This window comes from Cyanistes caeruleus, chromosome 6 (genome assembly GCF_971803275.1).
Source record: "Cyanistes caeruleus chromosome 6, bCyaCae1.hap1.1, whole genome shotgun sequence".
Classification (NCBI taxonomy): domain Eukaryota; kingdom Metazoa; phylum Chordata; class Aves; order Passeriformes; family Paridae; genus Cyanistes; species Cyanistes caeruleus.
In genome coordinates, this window is record NC_141706.1 from 8,866,979 (window position 1) to 8,888,651 (window position 21,673).

Here is a 21,673-nt window from a genome sequence, read left to right on the forward strand (position 1 = left end):
GCACTGTCTGGTGACAACCGACAGCCAAGATCATCCCTGGGGACAGCACAGCAATGGGGGACACAACCCCCAGCAGCCCACGCTGGCCCGGAACCCCCCTCCTGTGGGGCTTGGGGATGCTCCGGGATGTCCCAAAGTGCTGGTGTGTCCATAGGGGGACATACAAGGAGCCCCTACGCCACAGGAGGTGACAAGGCCTCCATGCCACCGTCAGCGGGCATGGAGACATCTGTCCCCCATGCAGTGAGGTGGAGCTGGATGTTTTTCTATCTTTTTATTATAAAAACTCTTTTTTTTTTGACATTCTCACATCTCTGCTCATGAAAACCTCACTCACCCACTGCCCCAGCCCTGCCTAGTGCCACCCCTGCCCGGTGCTGCCCCAGCCCCAGGAGCAGAGCGACCAGAGACCAATATTTACAGATGCTGCCAGGGACTGGGGGGGCACGGGGCACCCCTATGCCCACCTTGGCTGATTGAAGGGGGTCCCACCTGCTCCTTTCTCTTCAGGAGGGAGGGCAGGGAGCTGGGGGTGCCCTGGGGAGGAGCAGCGGCAGAGCCGGGGGCGCAGGGGACCCGTGGCACAGTATTTACAAGGGGTCCCCCTGGGCACACACTCACACACAGCCACACACACACACACACACGAGGGGTTGTCACCCACGGGACGGGCACAGCCGCACAGGGAGGGGGGGAAATGCCACCTGGGGGTCCCTGCCAGGCCCTTTGGCACACACGGCACTGGGAAGCGGGCGGGAGGGACGGGGGCTGCCTTCATCTGAGCCGGAGAGTTCCTGGAGGACCGGGGGGCACACCGGGGAGGAGGTGCCAGGCCGTGTGCCCGACACAGCAGTGTCACCGCAGCCGCGCCCCCGGGTGACAGCGGCACCGGGCGTGTGTCCCCCCTCCGCCCCCCCGGCACACGGAGAGCAGGGGACACGCGGGAACCCAACCCAATAAATTAGAGGTGGGGTGGGAAGGGGGTGCAGGGAGGGGTCAGAGCCCGTTGGGGGAGCGCTGGATGAACGGCACTTTGTTGAGCTCCACCACGGGCGAGCGGGGCTTGTTCTGCATGCGGGGCACCCTCTGCAGCAGCTGCTGCGCCTGGCGTTGCGCGTCCCGCAGCTCCTTCCGCCACTGCACCAGCTCGGGGTCGCTCTGCGGGGCAGGGAACTGTGTCAGGAGCGGGAACAGGGCAGGGCACACTCCCCAGAGTGCCAGGGCTGTGGGGTTTCCCCGTGTTTTCAGTATTGATGCACTGGCACGGCTTGAAGGACAAAACATACAGGCCAGTGGCCAGCAAGAGGGGATGGCTAGTAGGCAGCGGGAGGTGGCCAGCAGCCAGAGGTTGGGGGGGGGACACTCACATCGCACTGCAGCACGAACTGCTTGCCCCCTCGGATTCGGAGCAGGATGCACTTGCGCTCCTTCACCTGCGTCTCCTCCACCGAGTCGATCTCCTCCATGGTGAGCAGGGACTGCTGGGGGGACAGGCTCAGCCCGGTCCCCGTGCCCTCACCGGGGTCTCCCCAGGCAGCCCCCACCCCTCAGCCCCTGGTGCCGTGCCCTCCTTACCGGCGACTCGCCCTCCCCGCGCCACTCCAGGCGGTTGGGGAAGAGGTAGAAGTAGCGGCGCTGCCACTGCGTCAGGAAGGGGTTGCCCAGCTTGGCCATGTAGCCGTGCATGATGCAGTCCTTGCCCATGGCGTACTCTGGGATCACATGGAGGCAGGATAAGCACCTGGGATGTGGCCAGGGGTGGTTCAGGGTGGGGCCCCCGGCCCCACTCACCCTCCTCGTGGCCCAGCTGCTTGTTCTTGGCCTTCTTGCGAGCCTCCAGCTTGTCTGTGTCGGCGTTGACAGTGTCGAAGACGGTCTCGGTGACCTCCTGCTGCCAGCGCTCCGAGATGGTGAGCGGGAAGTTGCGGTACAGCTCCTGGTCGCTCTCCAGCAGCTGTGCAGGGTGGGATACCGGGGTGAGGGGCTGCAGGACACCCCACGCCCTGACACTCAGCCCCTGTGCCCGGTACCTTGATGCCCTTGGTGTCCTCCTCATCAAAGGAGCCGATGTCAAAGGCGTCGGCCGCGTTCACCTCACCGCGGGGTGGGACGAGGGGCGGCGGGTACTGCGGGCAGCAATGGGATCAGAGGGGTGACTGCCCATATCTGTGTCCTTGTCCCTGTCCCCAGCCATGGGCACACAACCCTCACCTTCTGCAGGAACACCATCTGCCAGTCCAGGCCCTTGAAGAAGGGCTCTTCCTTCACCTCCTGCGCCCTGTGGAGGGAGGACGGTGGATGAGCGTGGCTGCAGGGGAGCTGTGCCAGCACACCTTGCCCTATCCCTGGGGGCCTCGGGGACACTCACCCTCGCCCCATGCAGCCCAGGCGCCGGTTGACATCCCGCTGCAGCAGCCCCTCGAGCAGGGAGCGCAGCTCTGGGGAGAAGGAGTCTGGCAGCTCCACAGCCTGTGGGACATTCCATGAGCACACGTAAGTGGGGACAGTGACATGCAGTGACACACAGATGGGCACAAACATGTGCTCCAGGCAAAGACCAGCTGTCCCTGACCCCCTGTGTGCCCCCCAGACCAGTGAGTGCCATAGCAGGGATGCCCATGCCCTGCCCACAGTCCCCTCAGTGCCCCCACCCACCATGGTGAGGGTCATCCGGTCAATCTCGTGCTTGTCCTTCGTCTTGTGCTGCCGGAATGGGCTGTGCCTGTGGCATGGAGGGAGAGGGGGTTCAGCAGTGTCCAGCTGTGTCCAGCTGTGCCCAGCTGAGCCCACACTCACCCCCGGAGCAGCTTGAAGAGCATGCAGCCCAGCGAGAACCAGTCGGCGCTGCTGTCGTAGGCCACCCCCTTCTGCAGCACCTCCGGCGCCATGTACCCGTGGGTGCCCCTGGGGAGGGGGCACAGGGGGGTCAGGGGCCGCCCCGGGCGGGGGGGCAGGGCGGGCAGGGGTGTGGGCACACTCACACGCTGGCGTGGGGCTTCTTCTTGGAGAAGTCGCAGGCCAGGCCCAGGTCGGAGATGCGGACGTGGCCAAACTCGTCCAGGAGGATGTTTGCCGGCTGCAGGGACACCGGGTGACACCCTCAGCCCCAGAGTGGCCCACGGAAAAGGAGGTGGTGAGCCTGGGGGGGCTCTGTGGGATTTGGGGGTGTCTGTGGCCCCGAAGTCTCAGGGTGCCTGTGGATTTTGCTGTTGGGGTGTCCATTAGACCTGAGGGTGCCCTCTGGCCTTGACAAGCACCCACAGCGTTCTGAGGGCTCTGGCGGGGTTTGTGACACCTGTGGGTGCCCATGGGGCGGTGGAGGGGTTTCTAAAGGCTTGGGGATGTCCTGTGGGTGGGGACGGTCACCTTGAGGTCACGGTACACCACAAAGCGGCTGTGCATGTGCTCCAGGCCCAGGATGATCTCGGCCGCGTAGAACCTCATCTCTGCCTCCGAGAAGACGCCGTGCTGGGACAGGTGATAGTGCAGGTCCCCCCCTGTGGGGACAGGGACCGGCTGTCACCTGGAGCAGGTGTGGGCAGGGGGCTCCGTGCCCTGGGAGTGCCTTGGGGCCAGGGTCTCACCATTCATGAGGTCAAGGATGAAGCTGAGCTTGTCGGGAGTGTGGAAGGCGTAGGACATGCACACGATGAACGGGCAGTCCTGGCGGGAGACACTGGGTCACCCTCCCTGTCCCTGTCCCTGTCCCTGTCCCCTGCCCAGCACCCGTGTCCCCTCACCCCAGTGCTGACGAGGGACAACATGATGCGCTCGTTGAGGGCCAGCGTCTCGCCCTGCTTCATCTTGATGCGCTTCTTGTCCAAGCACTTCATGGCGTACCTGGGGGGTGAGCACGGAGTCCCTGCAGCCACCACGTCCCCACAGCAGGGCCAGCAGCCAGCTCCCACCCACAGCCGTGACGTCCCTGCCAGCCCCGGCTGCCTGTAGCCGTGGCAATATTCCTGCAGCCCCCCTGACATGTCATCACAGCAACGCCACTGGGACCCCCCAGCACCCCAAAATCCCAGCTGGGTCCCTCTGTTCTGGAACATTCCCGTTACATTTTGCCTGTGTCCGCTTTCCGGCAGCCGTAGACCTCCCCGAAGCCACCGCGGCCGATGATTCGGTGGACGCTGAAGTCGTTCATGGTGAGCTGGAGGGGTGAGGAGGAGACTGGGATGAGCCTGGACACCAACCCCTGCCCCATTTTTCCCAGCTGAGGGACACAGAGGCTCCCTGGAAGCTCATCCCCCTCCCAGGGAGGTGAGGGGCAGGGATTCCTGCTCACATGGATGTTCAGCTCTACGTTCTTCCACTGGCAGAACCGCGTGAACTTGTCACTGCAAGGAAGAGGAGAGAGGGCAAGAGTGGAGATCCCAGAGAAACACGCCCTTCAAAGACTCCCTGGATTTGTCTGGAGACAGGGAGCACCCCCCGGGACACTTGGGAAAGGAAAAGACCTCTGAGTTCCCAGTGTAGGGAGCCCTGGTCCCTCTCTGGGCTGGGAGACAGTGGGATGGGACACCCCAATCTGCAAGGGAATTTCCTCCCAGCTCACCTCTCAATGAATTTCTGAAAGATGCCCCCACGCAGGTTCTGGCAGATCTCCTCAATGTAGGGCTGGGGAGGACACAGGGCTCAGCGCTGGGTCCCTAGGGCCACCCAGGTCACCCCTATCCCAGCATTACGTGGGGTGTCCTCCACCCCTGGGATTTCACATCCCCCCACTGCCACTTCCAGGCCCCTGAGAATGCTTCTGCCACCCCAGTCTCTGGGGACCCCAACATCACCAGCCCTGGGGACCCCTAGGATGACATCCAGGATCCAAATCACCTCCCTCTGAGGACCCCCTGCTACCTCCAGCCCCCATCTCCCACCACCACCTGGGGACCACTAGCAATTCCCCCTCACTGCCAACGTTCTGGGAATCCTCTCACTATCCCTTGGGGTCACCACTTCTCCTGGGACACCCCCCTCCCACTCTCAGGGATTCCTGTCACCCCCAGCCCCCTCTAAGGATTAACTCTCTGAGTATTACAGGTGGCAAGCACCCCCTCCCAGTCCCAGGTGATGCCCACCTGGAAGAGATCTGGGGGCACCTGCTTCTTGCTCAGGTGGCTCTGGACGTGCTCCGTGGCGCTCTTGGAGAAGGGCTGTGAGGGGGACAGGACCATGTCACCTCGGGCAGAAGGGACAGCGGCCTGGCAGGGCTGCATGAAGCAGGAATACACAGAGGAACTCCCATCCATAGGGCTGGGATGTGGGTGCCAGGATGGAGCCTGTGGGGGGTTTGGAGCTCCCTCTGAGGACACTGTGGGCACAGAGGGACTGGCACTCACGTGGGAGCAGGCCAGCAGCTCCTTCATGATATAATGGTCAAAGATATGGCGGCTGTGGGTGGCTCGCTCCTCCTCCGAGTCCAGCTTCTCGTACTTCTTGATCTGGAGAGGAGACAGCTCCAGTGGCACAGGGACACACGGAACGCTGGGAATTGTGGCCCCTCTGGGTGCCATGTGCCATGGGAGAGGTTATCCCATCCCCTGGGACAGTATCTCCCCGCTCCCCAGGCACCGGCACCTCGCGTGGTGCTCTTGGCACCATTCCCATGGGCCCTGGAGGTACCGACCCTACTGCTGGTGCACACAGGGGACTGTCCCCTGGGTCCCCCTGTCTCACCTCCTCGTAAAATTCCATCAGGGGCTTGGCCTCCTCAGCCTGGTTGAAGGCAAAATCCCGGAAAAGCAGGTAGCCTGCAGGGACAGAGTCACAATGTGAGAGGTGACAGCCCCTCAGCCCATGCCAAGGGACACGGGGACATCCCCTGGGCCTGCCCAGCCCTGCTGCCACCCCAGTGCCAGGCTCGGGGAAGGGGAAGTGCCAAGCAGGGACCGGTGAGGACTTGGCAGAGTGACAGGGTGACAAGGACACAGCTGGCACGGGGAGCAGCACCCAGGGACACCACGGGGCAGTGGGGGGGCTGCTGTGGGGCACAGTGGGGACAGGGGCACGGGCGGGCACCCGGAGCAGTGAGGACGTGCCCGGAAACCGCCGGAGCCGGCAGGAGGAAGTGAGAGGCGCTTCCTGCCCTGGACGGTTTGCGCTGGCGTTGGGGGAAGTGACAGGGCAGGGGACACAGGGTGGGGAACGTGGCGCAGCCCCCGGGCACCCCATCCAGCCTGGCCCCACAAGCCCCCTGCCATTACTGTGGCCACTCTTGCTGTCATGGTGGCCACTAGTGCAGCCCCCCAGCCCACCCACACTTACCCCTGTGCTTGTGGGTGCTGGCCCAGGTGCCCCATGTCCCCCACAGCTCCCATGTCCCCAGCTCACCAATCTTCTGCGTGAAGATCTTGTCAAATGTCACCTCTCCCCGGTCCTCCAGGTACTTCTGCATGACACTGCGGATGCTGGGGACACACCAGAGGGGCTCAGCTGTGCCCCCTGATGGACCCCTGCTCCCCACCCCTCCTCTCCTTCTCTTCCCGTGTCCCCAGGCCCTGGTGGCATGCAAGTCCTACCATCCTGTATGTCCCCACCCAAGTGTGGCACACTGCCGGGTGCCAGGATCACAGCGTGTCCCACACACTGGTGCCCAAGGCAGGGTGGGGACGAGTGTCCCCCTTAAAAGAGCTTCACAGGTGGCAGGGAAGGTGCAGGAGAGCACTGGGGTCTGGCAGGGGGAGTGGGGACGGTGACCCTCTGCACACCTGGCTACAGGTGTGTGTATGTGTGTGTGTCTGGGTGCGCACAGGTGTGACACGGCGGCGACAGAGGGGACACACAGCTGGGTGGGACTGTGTCTGGCAGGATGTGTGTGTGTGTGTCCATGTCCGTGTGTCTGTGCAACAGGCGTGACGCATGTGTGTCCGCATCCCTGTGTGTCCATATCTGTATGTGTCCACGTCCGTGTGTCCATGTCCGTGTGTCTGGGCAGGTGTGACCGGCACACACGTGTGCGGGAGGTGTCCGTGACCTGCGGGCGCGTGCGAGCGGTGCCGGGAAGGGGTGACCAAGGGACCGGGGGTGGCGGTGCCGGGAGCGGACGGACGGACGGACAAGCAGAGGGGCAGCGGCGGGGCCTCACCTGGGCTCGGGCAGGACGATCCTCTTGCTGGCGCGGGCGGCGGGCGCGGCGCGGCTCTTCTCCATGGCCATCAGGTAACTCACGTCCGCCAGCACCGCCTCCAGGTCCGCCATCGTGCCGCGCCGCCGGCCCCGCCGCCGGCGCCGCACCGGCCCCGGCCCGACCCGACCCGCCGGCCCCGGAACCGGAACCGCTCCCGGAAGCGGAACGGGGCCGGAGAGGAGCCGGGCAGAGGAGCGGGGAGCGGCCGGGAGGGGCTCGGCGGCCCCGGGACGCGGCGGCGGCAGCGCCCGGAGCGGCGGGAGCGGAGCGCGGAACGGGGCGCGGCCGCGCCGGGGCGCGGGGCGGGGACAGCGGGGCTGGGCGGGGCCCGGGAGGGGCCGTGACACCGGCTGTGGCACCGGCCGTGTGTGTGACAGCGGGTGTATGTGTGTGACACCGGCTGTGGCACCGGCCGTGTGTGTGACAGCGGGGGTGTGTGTGTGACAGCGGGTGTGTATGTGTGTGACAGCGGCTGTGGCACCGGCCGTGTGTGTGACAGCGGGTGTATGTGTGTGTGTGACACCGGCTGTGGCACCGGCCGTGTGTGTGACAGCGGGTGTATGTGTGTGTGTGACACCGGCTGTGGCACCGGCCGTGTGTGTGACAGCGGGTGTATGTGTGTGTGTGACACCGGCTGTGGCACCGGCCGTGTGTGTGACAGCGGGTGTATGTGTGTGTGTGACACCGGGTGTATGTGTGTGACAGCGGCTGTGGCACCGGCCGCGTGTGTGACAGCGGGTGTATGTGTGTGTGTGACACCGGCTGTGGCACCGGCCGTGTGTGTGACAGCGGGTGTATGTGTGTGTGTGTGACAGCGGCTGTGGCACCGGCCGTGTGTGTGACAGCGGGTGTGTGTGTGTGTGACACCGGGTGTATGTGTGTGACACCGGCTGTGGCACTGGCTGTGAGTGTGACACCGGGTGTATGTGTGTGACACCGGGTGTATGTGTGTGACACCGGCTGTGGCACCGGCCGTGTGTGTGACAGCGGGTGTGTGTGTGTGTGACACCGGGTGCATGTGTGTGACACCGGGTGTATGTGTGTGTGTGACACCGGCTGTGGCACCGGCCGTGTGTGTGACAGCGGGTGTATGTGTGTGTGACACCGGGTGTATGTGTGTGACACCGGCTGTGGCACCGGCCGTGTGTGTGACAGCGGGTGTATGTGTGTGACACCGGGTGCATGGCACTGCCACCAGGTGCGTGTGCCAGCGTGGGGGTATGACACCGCGGGTGTGACACTGTGTGTGTGCCACTGTGTGTGACGCTGCGAGAGACACTGCGGCTGTGTGTGACAGTGTGACAGTGGCTCTGTGTGTGTGTGACATGGCGTGTGTTCTTCCACACCACACACTGTGTGACCGCGTGTGCCGTGCGTGGCAGCGGGTGTGACCATGCGTGTGTGACAGCGTGTGCAGGCTCCCGGGGCCAGGAGGGGACACCTGGACCGGGGGGTCAGGGCACTGAGACTCACTTGGCTCTAGTGAATCACTGGGGGAGGCACGTGGTGGCGCTTGGGGAGCAGGGCACAGGGAGGGTGACAGTGGCCTGAGCCACCTGTGGAGGATAGTCACCTACCGTACATGCCTCGCCATGCAAATGTCACAGCCCAGCTGCCGCGGGGACCTGGGCCGTGACATCCCCGGAGGGCGTGGGACACTTAAATGTCACCGTGGTGGCCGAGGAATCCACTGGGAGAGGGCAGGTTTCCCAAGGCATGTGGAGGGGAAGAGCCCCACAGGCCTCTGGAGGACCCATGGCCCTGGCAGGAGGTGATGAGATGCAGGGACAGCTGCCACCACCTGCCAGGAGACAGTGGGGACAGCGGGACAGCTGCCACCACCGATGGTGCTCCAGTGTCTTCTTGAGCAGCTGAGAAAGCCCCAGTGCGGGGAGCAGGGGACAGGGGACACACAGGAGGTCCCAGCCCTGGCCTTGTCCCCTCCACTTCCCTCACAGACAAAAGGGCCGAGCTCACACTCATGGATTGTGGTTGGTCTTTTTTTCTTCTCCTTTTTTTTGTAATTCCAAAAATCCACCCCCAAGAAACAGAATAGCTCCCTTGGGAGGCTGGGCTTTTCCCTCCCCCCACAACAGCTTACCCAGCCTGGTTGTAATATGGTATAAGCAAAGAGCCTCTCTAAAAATCCAGGATGGGAGAAGGCTCAGGAAGCAAAACAATCCAAAATATAAAAAAAAAAAAAAGAAAAAAAGGAATAGAAAAAAATAAAGAAAACCAAGCCCGCTTGCCCTCCCCTCTGCCCCAGCCAAGAACCCCCAACCCCAGCTGAGAGAGCGCAAGACTTGGTTTGCTTTTACCCTTAATGCTTACATTTAATTTTAAAGCACAAACATCAGAGATGGACTCTAAATCGCCAACAAAAAAATAGATATTTACAATATTTCTCCGGGGAAGGGAGGGAAGAAGGAAGGGAGGGAAGGGGGGGATCGAAACGAAACAAAACCACAACCAAACCCTTAAACAAGTGACTTTGCTTGCAGGAGTTGTCTTTAGGGAGCAGGCTGGGTTGGTTTTAAATCACTAAGTGATTTTTATTATATATAATTCTCTTTTTTTCTTCCTCGTGGATTTGCACCACGCTGGGGTGGTGAGGAGGGTCGCACGCTGGAGTCTCTGCGGCTGGAGAGGGGGGGACAGGGCGGAAAGGGGTGCTGTCCCCGCGGAGGAGGGACCACCTTGTCCCTCTCAACCCCAGCTCTGGAAATTTTCTTTCGCGTTGCAAAACTCAAAAGGAATCCAAAGGAAAAAGAAAAGCTTTAATTCTTCCGACGTCTTTCCCGGGAGCCACCGCCGCCAGAGGCCGAAGGCTCCTCCTCTCGCCTGGGGGGGAGGTGGTTTCCTGCTCCGAGCCCTGCGGCTCCGCTTCGGCCACACTGCCCCTTGTCCCAGGCACTGCGGGATTGTCCCCTCGTGTCCCCCTGCCGGGGACAGTCCCCGCGGGCCGCCTCTCCTCCTTTATTGCTTCTGAAGCAGCGGGGGGGGGGGTGGGGGGGGTGCGGGCTGACCCCAGGGACCCCTGCGGGGCTGGGGACCGGTGGTGGCACAGAGGGGACACCCCGGATTGTGCTATTGGTACGCTGCCAGGGAGAGAGCAGGGTGCTGACACCGGGGGGACAGAGATGGGGAGCGTCCGGGCACAGGCAGGACAGGGAGGGAAATAAAATAGTGACCCAGAAAAAGAAGATTCCAACCTTTTTTCCTTTCTTTTTTTTTTTTTTTCTTGTCTTTTTTTTGTTGTTTTGTTTTTTTGTCTTTTTTTTGTTGTTGTTTTTTTTTTTTAAAGTGCAAAAAGCTCTCTGCTGCCCTAGAGAGAGGTTCTTTGGACCAACCATTCATTGCAAAGGAAAATCGGCAGCAAAAAGGGGGTGGGGGAGAAGGAGAGGACGATGCCAGTTCGGTCCCAGGCCGCAGAGCAGCCCTCGCCCCTCCGGCCCCAGAGTGCTTTGTGGTGCCGGGAGCTGGGGAGGAAGAGGAGGCAGGCAGCTCCTGTCCCCGCCCCGTGCTCACTCACCCCTGGCTGAAGCTTCCCAAGTCCTCCCTGAGCTCTGGTGTACCTGTGGGTTCTCCCCTGCTCCATCCCCTCGGACAGACGAGTTATCCCCCAGCCCCTGCTCCTGGGACACCCCGACCATGGGGCTCCTGCGCTGGGTGCCCAAAGAACCGCCCGGATGTGTGGGAGGAGGAGGGGGATGGATAGCAGTCCCTGCAGCCAGACGAGGGGAAGGGGAAAGTGGGGGGAGAGCGCAGGAGAGCGCCGAGCTGGTGGTGGCACAGAGAGGGACGGGTGTTCTGGCTCTGCTCCCACTTCCTTGGCGAGACCTTGACCCTCAAGCTTTGTGCTACCGGGGAAGTGACAAGTGTTTCAAGGCAAGGAGACGATGGGGAGGAGGGAAAAGCTGGGGGGAGAGGGTGCCCCATTTCTCTGCACAGAGGCCTCTGTTACAGCCCCTGCCTCAGGAGCGGCGAGCTCCGGGCCGAGGCTCCCTGCCATGTGCCCGTTCCTCCTCTGGTACTGGCCAGCCTGGCGGGACATCTTCCTCGGCAGAAGTCCCGGGGAAGGAGGAGGAGGAAGGACATTGGAGCATGGCCAGCAACAGCCCTGCCTGCCGAGTCAGGTGGGAGGCAGCGGCAGGACACGCAGGGCAAGGGAGGGGAGATGGAGGAGCAGCTCTCCAAGAGGGGTGGGATGGGCTCTTTTCCTTCTCCTCAGTCTGCCCCGGGGAGGGTCTCTAGCTGATTTTTTGGATCAGCTTCTCATCGGACAGGCAGTAGAGGCTGTTGATGGACAGGTCCGAGATGAAGTGCTCACAGGCTTTGCGGGTGATCTGCTTGCAACCCCGCAGGTCGATGAGGGTGACGTTGGAGATGCGGCGCAGGTAGAGCAAGGCCTGGTCCGTCAGCTTATTGCAGCCTGCGGGCAGAGCACGGGGAGCGTGAGGGGGACACCTCCAGCAGCCGGCACTGGGAGGAGGAATGGGAAATCCAGGAGGCACCTGGAGCAGGGCACGCACCTGCCATGTTGAGCTCGGTGAGGGAGTTGCGTGTGGAGGAGCCCACGGCGGTGAGGAGGTTGGCCGACTGGTCCGTGAGGTGGTTGCAGTGGCTGAGGTCGAGGCGGGAGAGCAGGGGCATATGGCGGATGATCAGGCGCAGCGTGGCGTCCGTGATGTCCAGCCCGGCGAGCCGGAAGTCGATCATGTTGCGGAGTTTGCTGCGATTGTCCTGACCTGCACAAGCAGAGGGAGACACAGAGTGGACAGACTGCCCTGGGGACCTTCCCTTGTCCAGCCCAGCCAGCCCCAGGCAGCTGCAGCTTACTGGGTTTGTCTGTTGGAGGTGTGAGTAAGTCCCGGATCTGGGGGTCCTTGATTCCTACTGCCCACCGAAGATCGAGGGTCCTGAGAAGGGGGCAGCTGGAGGTACTGAGAGCACAGACCGCAGACCAGGAACAGCCCGCTAGGATGAGGTCTTTCAGGCCTGGCAGATGGGAGGCAGGTAACAAGTTAGACAGGTTTGGTCGGCTCCCAGGCATCCCATATCTCCACCACCTTTCTCCAGGCACATGAGGAAGCAGGTCCCCTCCCTGCCTGGGGTGGGACACTTGCTAGGTGATAGGACCCAGGCACCCAGGAGCTCCCAGGCTTGCAGAGAGTCTTGCCCCATGACCCAGCCCTCAGGAAGCCTCAGAGCAGGCTGGTGACAGAGGAAGGGACCCCTCCCCAGCCTACACTCACCTGGCAGCCTGTTGACGAGCCACGTAAGCTGTTTTTTTGAGATATTGGTCCAGCTGAGGTCGAGGCTGACCGGCTGCCTTTTGATTATGCCGCTCAGCGCCTGGGGGGTGATGGACTTGCACCTGCTCAAGTCTATCTTTGTCCACAATCTCTTGTCACAGCACCTGGGGACAAGGACAAGGCTGAAAGTTGAATCCCAAGAGTCCCACAAGATAACAGACTGCCAGCAAGGTGCCTGACTTCTGGAAGGACCCCAGCCCTGGTGTGGCTCCAGCCACAGAACAAGGCTGCTCCTCCTGGTTTCCATAGGTTCCCCCAAACATGGGTTGTTGCTGAAGGTATTGGGCCTCCCAGGGTAGCCCCAAAAGTGTTTTGCTGCCACAAAACAAGACTCCAAGTGACAGCTGCATGTCTGCTTGCCCCCTCTGGGTACTTCTCCTGATCTTAAGGATCCTTACTCCCAACAGGCAAAACACTGTGTGTCCCACCCCACAGCCCCAGCACAGCTCGCTCCTTCGCCAGGAGCAAACACTTCTTCTTCCATGAAAATCTGTGGAGAGCCAGGACCTGATGGCAGCACAGCTGAGCCCCTGAAGGTGCGGGCAAGGGGACACTTCTCCACCACACCACTGCCACTAGCTGCTGATCAAAGCAGGCAAATCCCTGCTGCTCGGCTGTTAGAAACCTCCCAGTTTCCATTCTCGTCTGTTCCCAAGCCCTCCATGCACAGCTGTCCCGGTGCCAGCATTGTCTTGGGGCCTGCTGCCCCCCGAGGCATTTCCAGCCAGCAAAGCCATCCCGCCTCAGCCTGCCTTCCCCGTCTGCTGGGAGGGCGAGGCAGCAAGGGAGGCCAGGAAGGGCAAGCACCATCAGGGTGATGGCTGAGGGAAGGGCACTGGCACCTCACAAGGACACGGTGGGGGACAGCTGAGGGGACAGGAGGAAGGCAGAAGGGAACAACAGAGATGGGTGCACACATGGCAGAGGCATCAGGGCTGGCTACAGTAACACTGCCCAGCTCTGAGGCGAGATCCTTTCCCCTGTTCCCTCTGGGTGTCTGCCACAGATGTACCCCCCAGCCCCAGGACACGTCCCCACACTCACCACTTGTACCAGGTCTTGCACACCCGCATGCACTCGCAGAGCTCCCTGCGGGTGAGGTAGCGGAACACGGACATCCAGACCTCGCGCTGGACGCAGCTCTCCTCGCCCTCCTGCGCCCGGCCCCCGCGCCCGTTCAGCCGGGCCGCCCCCCCCTCCTCCGCATTTTCCTCCTCCTCCTCCTCTTCCTCCTCCTCTTCCTCAGCGGCTGCCTCCTCGTCGCCCCCGCTCCGCAGGGGCATCCTGGCGGGCGCGTGGCGCACGACCACACGCGGTGAGTGCTGCAGGTTGGCCGAGGAGGCCGTGATGGCTTGGAGCTTGGGGACGATCGAAGTGCCGTGGACATCTTTGGTGGGGCGCTGGAGCGTCACGGTGAGGTAGGAACCGTGCAGCTTGGCCTTCTCCACCTCTGACAGCTCCTTCTTGCCACTGGGGTTGTTCTCCTTCTCCCGCACCATGGTTCTCTCCGTGGCCTGGAGCCGCAGCAGCTGCCGGCGCTTGAAACGCTCGTCCCGGCTGGCGCTGTGGTGGTCGCTGGGCCCGGCCCCCGGGGACGAGCGTGTCACCACCCCGCGGGGGGACGCGGGGTCGTGGATCAGCTGCAGCATTGGGGTGGGCGAGTTGGGCGGGGGGGTCAGGGGCTCCTCGCAGCTCCGCAGGGGCCGCAGCACCTTGGCTTGCGCCGTATCATCGTCACTCTCCTCCACCTTACGCTTCTGTGCGGAATGGGGGTGGCTGGTTAGCAGGTTAGCCTGGGGAAGGCTTTTCCCTTCTCTTCTTCCCCAAGGGTACACCATGGTGCTGGCAGGACCCGCACCAGCAGTGCCCAGTGAAATCACAGAATGGTTTGGGTTAGATAGGGACACCTTCCACTAGATCAGGTTGCTCCAAGACCAATCCAACTGGGCCTTGAACACTTCCAGAGATAGGGCATCCACAGCTTCTTTGGTCAATCTCTGCCAGGGTCTCACCACCCTTACAGTAAAGTAATTTCTTCCTCACAGCTCATCTAAGTACCACAAGGACCAGAATCCACCCACACCAGTAACAAGCATTTTTTCCTAACCTATTCTCAAAAGGGGCATCCCTTGAGGTTGGGGGTGGCTTCCACTCTGTGGCTAACAGTCTCTTACAGTGGAATACCTCAGGATTGCACTGCAGCATGATGTGCCCAGGCCCCCAACTGTTGCAACCCCATGATTCTCATTCTCACTGGTCAGTGCCCCCCCACCCCCAGCCCATGCTGATTGAGCACATCCCTGGCAGGATGCAGCAGGATGGATGCAAATCCTGCATTGCCACAGCACAACTTCTTACCTGGCCCTTCTCTGCATCGTCACCCTGGTAGCACTTGGGGCACTCCCAGCAGTTGGGGAGCTCGTCATTGAGCAGCCCTTCCCCATCCATCTGCAACGAGAGGAGGGGGTCAGCAGCAGCCCAGCCCCACAGCAGAACCCCCTTTGCCCAGCACAGTCCCTGCTCACCTGCAGACAGCCAGGGTGAACGATCTCATTGCAGATACAGCACTCCATGAGCTTCTTCTCAAAGTCCTGCGAATCCTCATTCTGATCCACCTCCCCACAAAGTGCACACGTGACCGAGTGAGGCAGCCTGGGCTACAAAGGAAAGCAGGGCTGACATCACAGCATGATGGGACAGCCTTCTTCCTTTCCCTCCCTACTACCTGAACCAGAGAGGCAACCAGCTATCCCCCAGGAATCCAACTTGGACTCACCGCCAAGCACTGCCGGAGGACACAGGACTGCTTCATGCGGCCAGGCCCGCCAAACTTCTTCATGTCCCTGCAGTAGTGGCACATGCCACACTCGCCTTGCATGCAGGCCTTGCATTTCCGGCACCGCACCCGCCTCCGCCGGGCGCCCGACACGATGGGAGACACTGTAGACCTGACGGGAGTCGGGCGTGGTGCTGGCTTCATGGTGTGCGGCTTGGTGATGGGGATGGTGGGCAGGCGCACCCGCAGCCGGGCCTGGAGCTTTAGCTGCCAACAGGAAGAGAGGGAGTTGGGTGAGGAAAGGAAGCGCTGCGTTTTGCTGGGATCTGGAAAGCTCTGATCCCTGGATCTGGCACTACGACTTCAGGTAATGTGCCAGAGAACGGCTCTGCCCCCTCAGCGCTCTGCAGCCAAAGGTGCATGGATCAGAGCTGACCTGGCACTTCCCCTGAAGCACATTCCTTAATCCCTCACAACAACCCCACACCAAGAGCTCGCCTTCTTCTAACCCCCTGTTAGGGCTCAAATGGGTCTGGAAAGGGCTGCTGCGTGCCAAAAGCATCCCACAGCATCCATGCTTTCCTACCAAGGCAAGGAATGACAAGGTCCGCCCAGGCTGTCCTCTCTGTGTCACTCTGCTAACTGAGCAAGGGGACAGCTCTGGCTGCCCTTTCCTGAGCTCCAGGCACACTGGGAACACCCACACCTTCCTTGTTTACAGTGCAGGTAGAACAGCACAGCTCTCCAGCTGTCACCCTGCATCCCATCAGCCCTCACAGGAAATCTGCTGGCTGCAGCATCCTTCTGGGATTGGCTGGGTGTGCACCACAGCTGATGGGCTTGGGGAAGGGCAGGATCCCAAGGATGGGGTTGGGGATTATGGATGCTGATTGTAAGAAAGCAGGCAGGGGAGCACAGAGCCTGTGTGAAACTAAGTCACACAAAGTTCTCACTCTGGCCTGAGAAATCATATGGAGAAATCCAAACAGTCCTTGGAGAAGGAAAACAACATTATCAGGTATTGTTTGGATCCTTGTAGTTTCCTTGTAAGAAACAGTCAAGGGGAGTTGTTCCCAATTGACCAGTGATGGTGATGTGTTGGTTTAATGACCAATGAGAGTTTTACCTCTTGGACCTGTCTATAAAAGAAGATCTGGAATAATAAAACTTGCGCTCTTGTGCAACCCAGAAGAGAGTCAGCGTCGTGCTTTGTCGTTCCCAATATAGTGTGATGGGATGTGCCAAGCCTCTGAGTGCTGCACCCAAAGAGTGCACACATCTCCAGGTCACTTTTCCCAGAAAAGCTGCCCAAGATGCTTGTGCTGCACAAGGATCACGCTGGATCCCCTGGGCAGGGCAGGCAAGCTGAAACAGGCACCTCCAAAGGTCAATCCAAGAGGGTCATTTGTCTCCGGACTCCCGAATGGGGTGTCACCCACCCTTCCCAGCATGAATGGGTCCTGCTCTTCCCATAGCCTGCCTATGAGCCCATCTCCTGGCAGGAAGGAAGAAGTGACCTCTGGGAGCCATCCTGGCAGGCCACAGGAAGGCAGCCTGCAGAGGGGAAGTCCGGTTGCTCTGTGCCTCCATCTGCCCAGTGAGCTCAGCCCAGGCTGCTGCCCAGCTGTGGGCCCTGGGCTATGAGCGCAGCTGGACAGGGAAAGGCAGGGATGCATGGAAAGGTCCCACTGCTGAAGAGCTGGCTGCTCTCCACAGGGAGAGATTCCCAGGAGAGAGCTGCCTTGCCTGGGGTTGTAAGACCCAATACTACAACAGGGACACAAGGGACATGTTCACCTCACAGTGAGGGGCTGGACTGCGCTTGACCATCAACCCCACACCTCACCCACCTCTGCCACAGAGAGGCTTTCTTCCTTGACACACAACATTCCTCAGGCCATCCAGGTCTCCCTTATCAATCCAGGGAGCTCCTGGGAGAGCAGGATCACCCCTTCCTCCCCCAACAAGGCTCAAGCTCAAGCTGAAGCTGTTCTCCAAGACCAACCAAAGAGCTGGAGAACACAGAGCAGCTGGGGCTGATCTGGTTACCACCCATCAGCTGAACTGGGAGATCTCTGGGTTTGCCCACAGTGCTGTGGAGGTGGCTGCACCCCATATCCCCGTTTTGCACTGCTCCCAAGGCGAGTATGGAAGTGGTGTCACCACACCCCATGCCCGGGAAACTACTCAACATGTGACACCCATCTGAGTCTCCTCCGTGCAGCTCCTACCTTATCTCTCTTGGGCCACTGGACGATGGGGACGCCTGTAAGTGCCAGTTTGGGGTCGCTGTTTGCGTATTCTTCCAACAGCAGCTAATGGAGAGAGAGGAGGGGGAACACAGCAGAGAGACAAAAAGCACAGGTGTGAGCAGAGGGAAGCACGGCTCCCACCAGTGAGGCAGGCTCCGACCAGATGCCAAGGCCAGCATGCTTCAAAGGCAGCTGGGAAGGAGCCTTCCTCTCCTCACACCCGCCAGCAACCATCCCTCCTCCCCACATGAGACAGACAAGCTCTGTCGAGTCGATCTGCACCAGCGCTTTCATCAACTGCATTTCAGCCCCGAGGCCCCATGCTGGGTGGTGGTAGAGGGGAAGAGCGCCAAGATTCAGCAATCTAGGGGGATTTTGGGAGTAGGATTCACCAGCACTGCCCCCCCCCAGCTGCTCCCCAGGCATGGGGCATCCTGGAGGGTGCAGCAACAGCAGAATGTGATGCCCCAGCACCCCCTCTGTAGCCTGGTACAAGCTGCCGGCAGCTGAGAGCTGCTCCCCCGCACTGCCTTGGGGTTTGGCTTTGACTCGGAGGAAGAGATCCCTTGGCACCGACCAGACTGGCACGGACTGGCATGCTGCCCTCCAGCGCGACAGCCCCTTGCTCCCAGTATGTGGAGCTCCCTCACTCACCCTGGTCCTTTCAGCACTCTCCAGCGCAGCCCCCTCCCCACATTCACTCCCCACTGAATTACCCGGTTGCAAAGGTGCTTTATTTACTTGACGTTGCCATGGTTACGCAGGCAGGGGCCTCCTGCCGGCATCCTGGCGGGCGGTGCTTCCCACTGCCAGGCAGGGCCAGGGCAGGGGGTGCCCCGCGTAACCCCTGGCCCGTTTTTCGGGGTGTCTGAGGAGGCAGGAAGCCGCAGTCTCCCCGGGCTCCCCAGCAGCGCAGCATGCTGCCTTCAGACCTTCCACCTCCTCACGAGCACATGCCAAGGGAAAGGTCAGGGCTCAGAGCTTCCACACGAACATCCGAACATCCGTGGGACCGCAGCGTCTGCCTGCCCGTGGCAGCGGGGACGGGGTGGGGGCGGCTCAGTCATGCTCCCCGCTAGGGAGCCAAGGGACTGCGGGGACTCCCGGGTGCTGCGGCTGCATCTGGCTCAGAGCCGGGGTGGGCGACAGCCCGTTGGTCCCCTGGTGCTCCGTCGTGCGGTGGTCGGGGGGACGCAGCGGAGGGGACCCTGCACACACGCGGCTGGAGCGCCTCGACAGCGGTACCGGCGAGAGAGCCCCGGGGACAGGAGAGGTGAGCCCAAGCACCGGCCAGGGACCCCTCCGGGGAAGTAGGGGTCCCCCCACGGTCCCCTCCCACCCTGTCCGGGACCGGAGCTTCCCCGCGTCCCCTCCCCGAGTCCCTTCCCCGCGCCACGAGCATTGCCAGCTGCCTGACCTTGCGCCTTTGGAGCTGCCGAGACTCTGGGGTGAAGTTTGCCGAGCCCTCTTTGTTTCGGTGCCTGCACTGCGAGGGCTGGGGCCCCCTCCCCTCGCCCCGGACACCTCCTGGGGCTGGCTCAGACCCCGGCCGGACCCCCGGTGTTCGGGGACATGGCTGGGGGAGCAGCTGCGCCCCGCGCCCCGAGCGCCCCCGGCTCCTCCCCGCCCCCGGCAGCCGCACCGGCGGCCGCGTGCTCCTCCCGAGCCCTTGGGCAGCGGCGGCGGCAGCTTCCTGAGCCGGAGACAATGCTGCTGCGTCACCCACATGCGGTTCCCAGCAATGCTTTGCAACGGGAAGATGGCAGAAGAGAAAAAGGGAGCGAGGGAGCGGAGGGCAGAGCCGCGCTGCTGCAGCGCCGGGAGGGGCCGGGACGGCGGGGATTGGCGCAGGGTCCGGGCGGCGCTGCCCACCGGCCTCCCCGGGATCCCTCCCTCCCTCCGCCACCGCAATCCGAGAGGCCGGGGCCGGGCTCCCCGTGGCCGGGCAGAGGGTGGCCGAGAGCTCTTACCCCGTCCCGCTCGGGCCCAGCCTCCCCGGCTCCTTTCTTTTGTCTGCTCCGAGGCGGGTCTGGGATCTGGGAGACCCCGCTGAAGCGAGCGGGGCTTTGGAATGTAGGCAAGGGTCATCCCCCTTTGCAGTTCCCCCCAGGCTCTGCACCCTCATATTCCCGACCTGGAGGGACAAACATCCCGCCAGCCAAGTTTGGGAGCAGCCACATTCCCAAAGGCACCAAACCGCTAGAGGGGGACAGATCCATACCGGGTGATCAAGGTGTCCCCAAGCAATCACAGCCCCCCCGAGACGCCCCCCAGCAACACACTGCAATTAAAATGGAGGAAACTCCTGAAATAAAGCCGAACAGCACAGGGGAATAGCGGCTGCTCCCACTTCTGATGGATCCAAAGCATCTGCAGGCAACTCCAGCTTTGTGTTCCCAAGAAGCCAGTCGCATGCCGACCTGGCTCCAGACTGTCACCAACTGTGCCACCAGTGACACCCTCAGGACCTTGGCACGGGCTCTCTTCGACCCGCAGGCAGGAACGTGACCAGTGCTGCCACCCCACCATGAGAGACCTTCCTGGCACAGCTCACAGGCCATCCTGAACTTCCTTGCCTATCCCTGAGGATACCATTCCAGCTCCTCACCAAATTCTCTCTGTGCTCACTGCCCAGTCAGGTAGATGTGCAATGCCCCACCGGAGATTGAAATGAGGTTCTGTAGACAGGATCAGCACTTCTGGGAGAGGTTTTTCTTGTTTCCACAATCCTTGGTGCTCCAACAGCTCCATGCAGAGCACAGATACAACCTGTTCATGCCAGGCTACAGGGCCTGTCATGCTGTCAGCTGCCTCATGACCATCCTCCTGTCAAATCCAGTCATGGAAACCAGCACACCACAGAGTGGGGTCAGAAAGCACGGATGGAAACAGTCAAAAGACAACAGGACCTCTCAGAAATTCCCTCTTTGTCAATGATCCTTCCAATGACTCCCACCATGCTCAGAATTTTCAGACAATTTCTGCCACAGAGCTGAAAGCACAACATTGTCACATCCAAAGTGTCACATCCCCTGATGCTCCAGGCTGAACTCGTGACAGGATACACATTTCTCCACGTGACCCAACGGACAGACACCCTGAAATCCTGCTCACCACACAACAGGCTGTGGGAAAAGGCAGCATTTTCCTGCTGCCTAGGGATGCTGAATAGCAGAGGGTGGTATGGGATGGACAGATCATGGTGCCAGACCTTCAAGTATGGATGAGAAAACACCACGTTCTGACCATGGGAAGCACAAACCAAAGTGCAGTTTTCCCAGCTTGGCCAGATCCTGGCTCCATCAACAACCTTCCCTGGTGATACAAGGGCAAAAGTACCTGCTGCAGATTGGCAGCCCCAGTTAGAAGTTTTAGCTAGAAATGTTTAAGCCCTTCTCAGGCTCTACAAGCCAACCTCTACTGGCCCCTTCTATCACCTCTATGGAAAATGGATTTTGAAAGCAGAGGTTTGCTGTGGTTGGACAAACTTGTCCACTTTCCCCAGCCACTGCAGGTTGTGACTAGGGATCTTGATGCCTTAAGGATGTCAGTCCTGAGGGACGGAGTTCTACAGCTCAGGATACTTCCAAACCTCCAAGGACAGCCAGCTTTGAGGAGCAAATCCTCAGGGAAGTTGTCTGAGACTACAAAGGCTGTCACCTGCAGGTCCTCTGTGAGGAACAATCACACACAGGGGTGGAAGGGTCACACCAAAACCACAGGCACACCTTTACTACCTCTAAAACATGAACAGATTCTTAGATCAGGTCTCAAATTCAAACTGAACACCAACAACCTTTAAGGCTCTGCCTTCAAAATGCCCAACACCAGCCTCCTTTTGTCAGTCCAAGAGTTAAACAGAGCCCACAGCTCAGGTTCCTCCAGAGCACCACAGAGGGCTCAGAAACATGTGTCATTCTCAAAGGTCACAGCATACACAGGATGCCTGAAAAGCCACAGAAAACCAGAAATTCAGCCCCTAGCAGCACCTAGATTCTTTCAGCCAAGAACCTGGGACCCCAGAGCCACACACTCTGCTCCAAACACAGCAGAGCTCTGGATTTACCCAAACAACTCACAGAAGTCAGAAGACAGCACTTAGAAATAAAAACAATGGCAAAGTCAAGGACACATGCACAGCTGTGTCTGGATGTCATCTTTGGTACAGGCAATCTCTGGTACAGATCACCAACAGCAAGGAAGG

At 60.9% G+C, this 21,673-nt stretch overlaps 2 protein-coding genes across 4 annotated transcripts in view; both read right to left on the reverse strand.

Moving 5' to 3' along the window:
• Positions 1-259: 259 nt before the first annotated feature.
• On the reverse strand, positions 260-7,317 carry GRK2 (G protein-coupled receptor kinase 2). 2 transcript variants are annotated; one of them, XM_086894856.1, is made up of 21 exons: positions 7,085-7,317; positions 6,331-6,407; positions 5,677-5,750; positions 5,340-5,441; positions 5,079-5,153; positions 4,559-4,620; positions 4,289-4,340; positions 4,062-4,153; positions 3,741-3,840; positions 3,585-3,663; positions 3,367-3,497; positions 2,982-3,076; positions 2,797-2,904; positions 2,656-2,722; positions 2,369-2,469; positions 2,212-2,278; positions 2,031-2,126; positions 1,792-1,954; positions 1,576-1,712; positions 1,368-1,481; positions 260-1,158 (listed from the first exon to the last, which is right to left on the reverse strand). In XM_086894856.1, exons 1-21 carry the CDS (start codon positions 7,195-7,197, stop codon positions 997-999), a joined length of 2,067 nt encoding a protein of 688 aa, XP_086750982.1. In that variant the 5' UTR covers positions 7,198-7,317; the 3' UTR covers positions 260-996. The 2 variants fall into 2 exon arrangements, with proteins under 2 accessions (XP_086750982.1, XP_086750981.1); XM_086894855.1 differs by having other exon boundaries at positions 1,368-1,478; positions 7,085-7,255.
• A 2,116-nt stretch (positions 7,318-9,433) lies between these two features.
• Positions 9,434-21,673, reverse strand: part of KDM2A (lysine demethylase 2A) — a 34,117-nt gene continuing 21,877 nt past the window's right edge. For both annotated transcript variants that reach the window (XM_086894866.1, XM_086894867.1), the window contains 9 exons: positions 17,449-17,532; positions 15,218-15,484; positions 14,967-15,098; positions 14,800-14,889; positions 13,486-14,198; positions 12,382-12,545; positions 11,966-12,124; positions 11,659-11,874; positions 9,434-11,558 (listed from right to left, as the gene is read on the reverse strand). In XM_086894866.1, coding sequence (XP_086750992.1) covers positions 11,377-11,558; positions 11,659-11,874; positions 11,966-12,124; positions 12,382-12,545; positions 13,486-14,198; positions 14,800-14,889; positions 14,967-15,098; positions 15,218-15,484; positions 17,449-17,532 — 2,007 coding nt within the window. In that variant the 3' untranslated portion in view covers positions 9,434-11,376. The remainder of the gene's footprint in view (positions 11,559-11,658; positions 11,875-11,965; positions 12,125-12,381; positions 12,546-13,485; positions 14,199-14,799; positions 14,890-14,966; positions 15,099-15,217; positions 15,485-17,448; positions 17,533-21,673) is intronic.

What these genes read in the sequence shown, in the direction of transcription:
- GRK2 (XM_086894856.1), bottom strand. Translation starts at nt 7,197, where the DNA reads ATGGCGGACCTGGAGGCGGTGCTGGCGGACGTGAGTTACCTGATGGCC. An exon ending in AGCTGCTGGCCTGCTCCCAC is followed by an intron (nt 5,154 to 5,339) that starts GTGAGTGCCAGT and finishes TCCCCCTCACAG; the next exon opens with CCCTTCTCCAAGAGCGCCAC. An exon ending in ACGTAGAGCTGAACATCCAT is followed by an intron (nt 4,154 to 4,288) that starts GTGAGCAGGAAT and finishes TCACCCCTCCAG; the next exon opens with CTCACCATGAACGACTTCAG.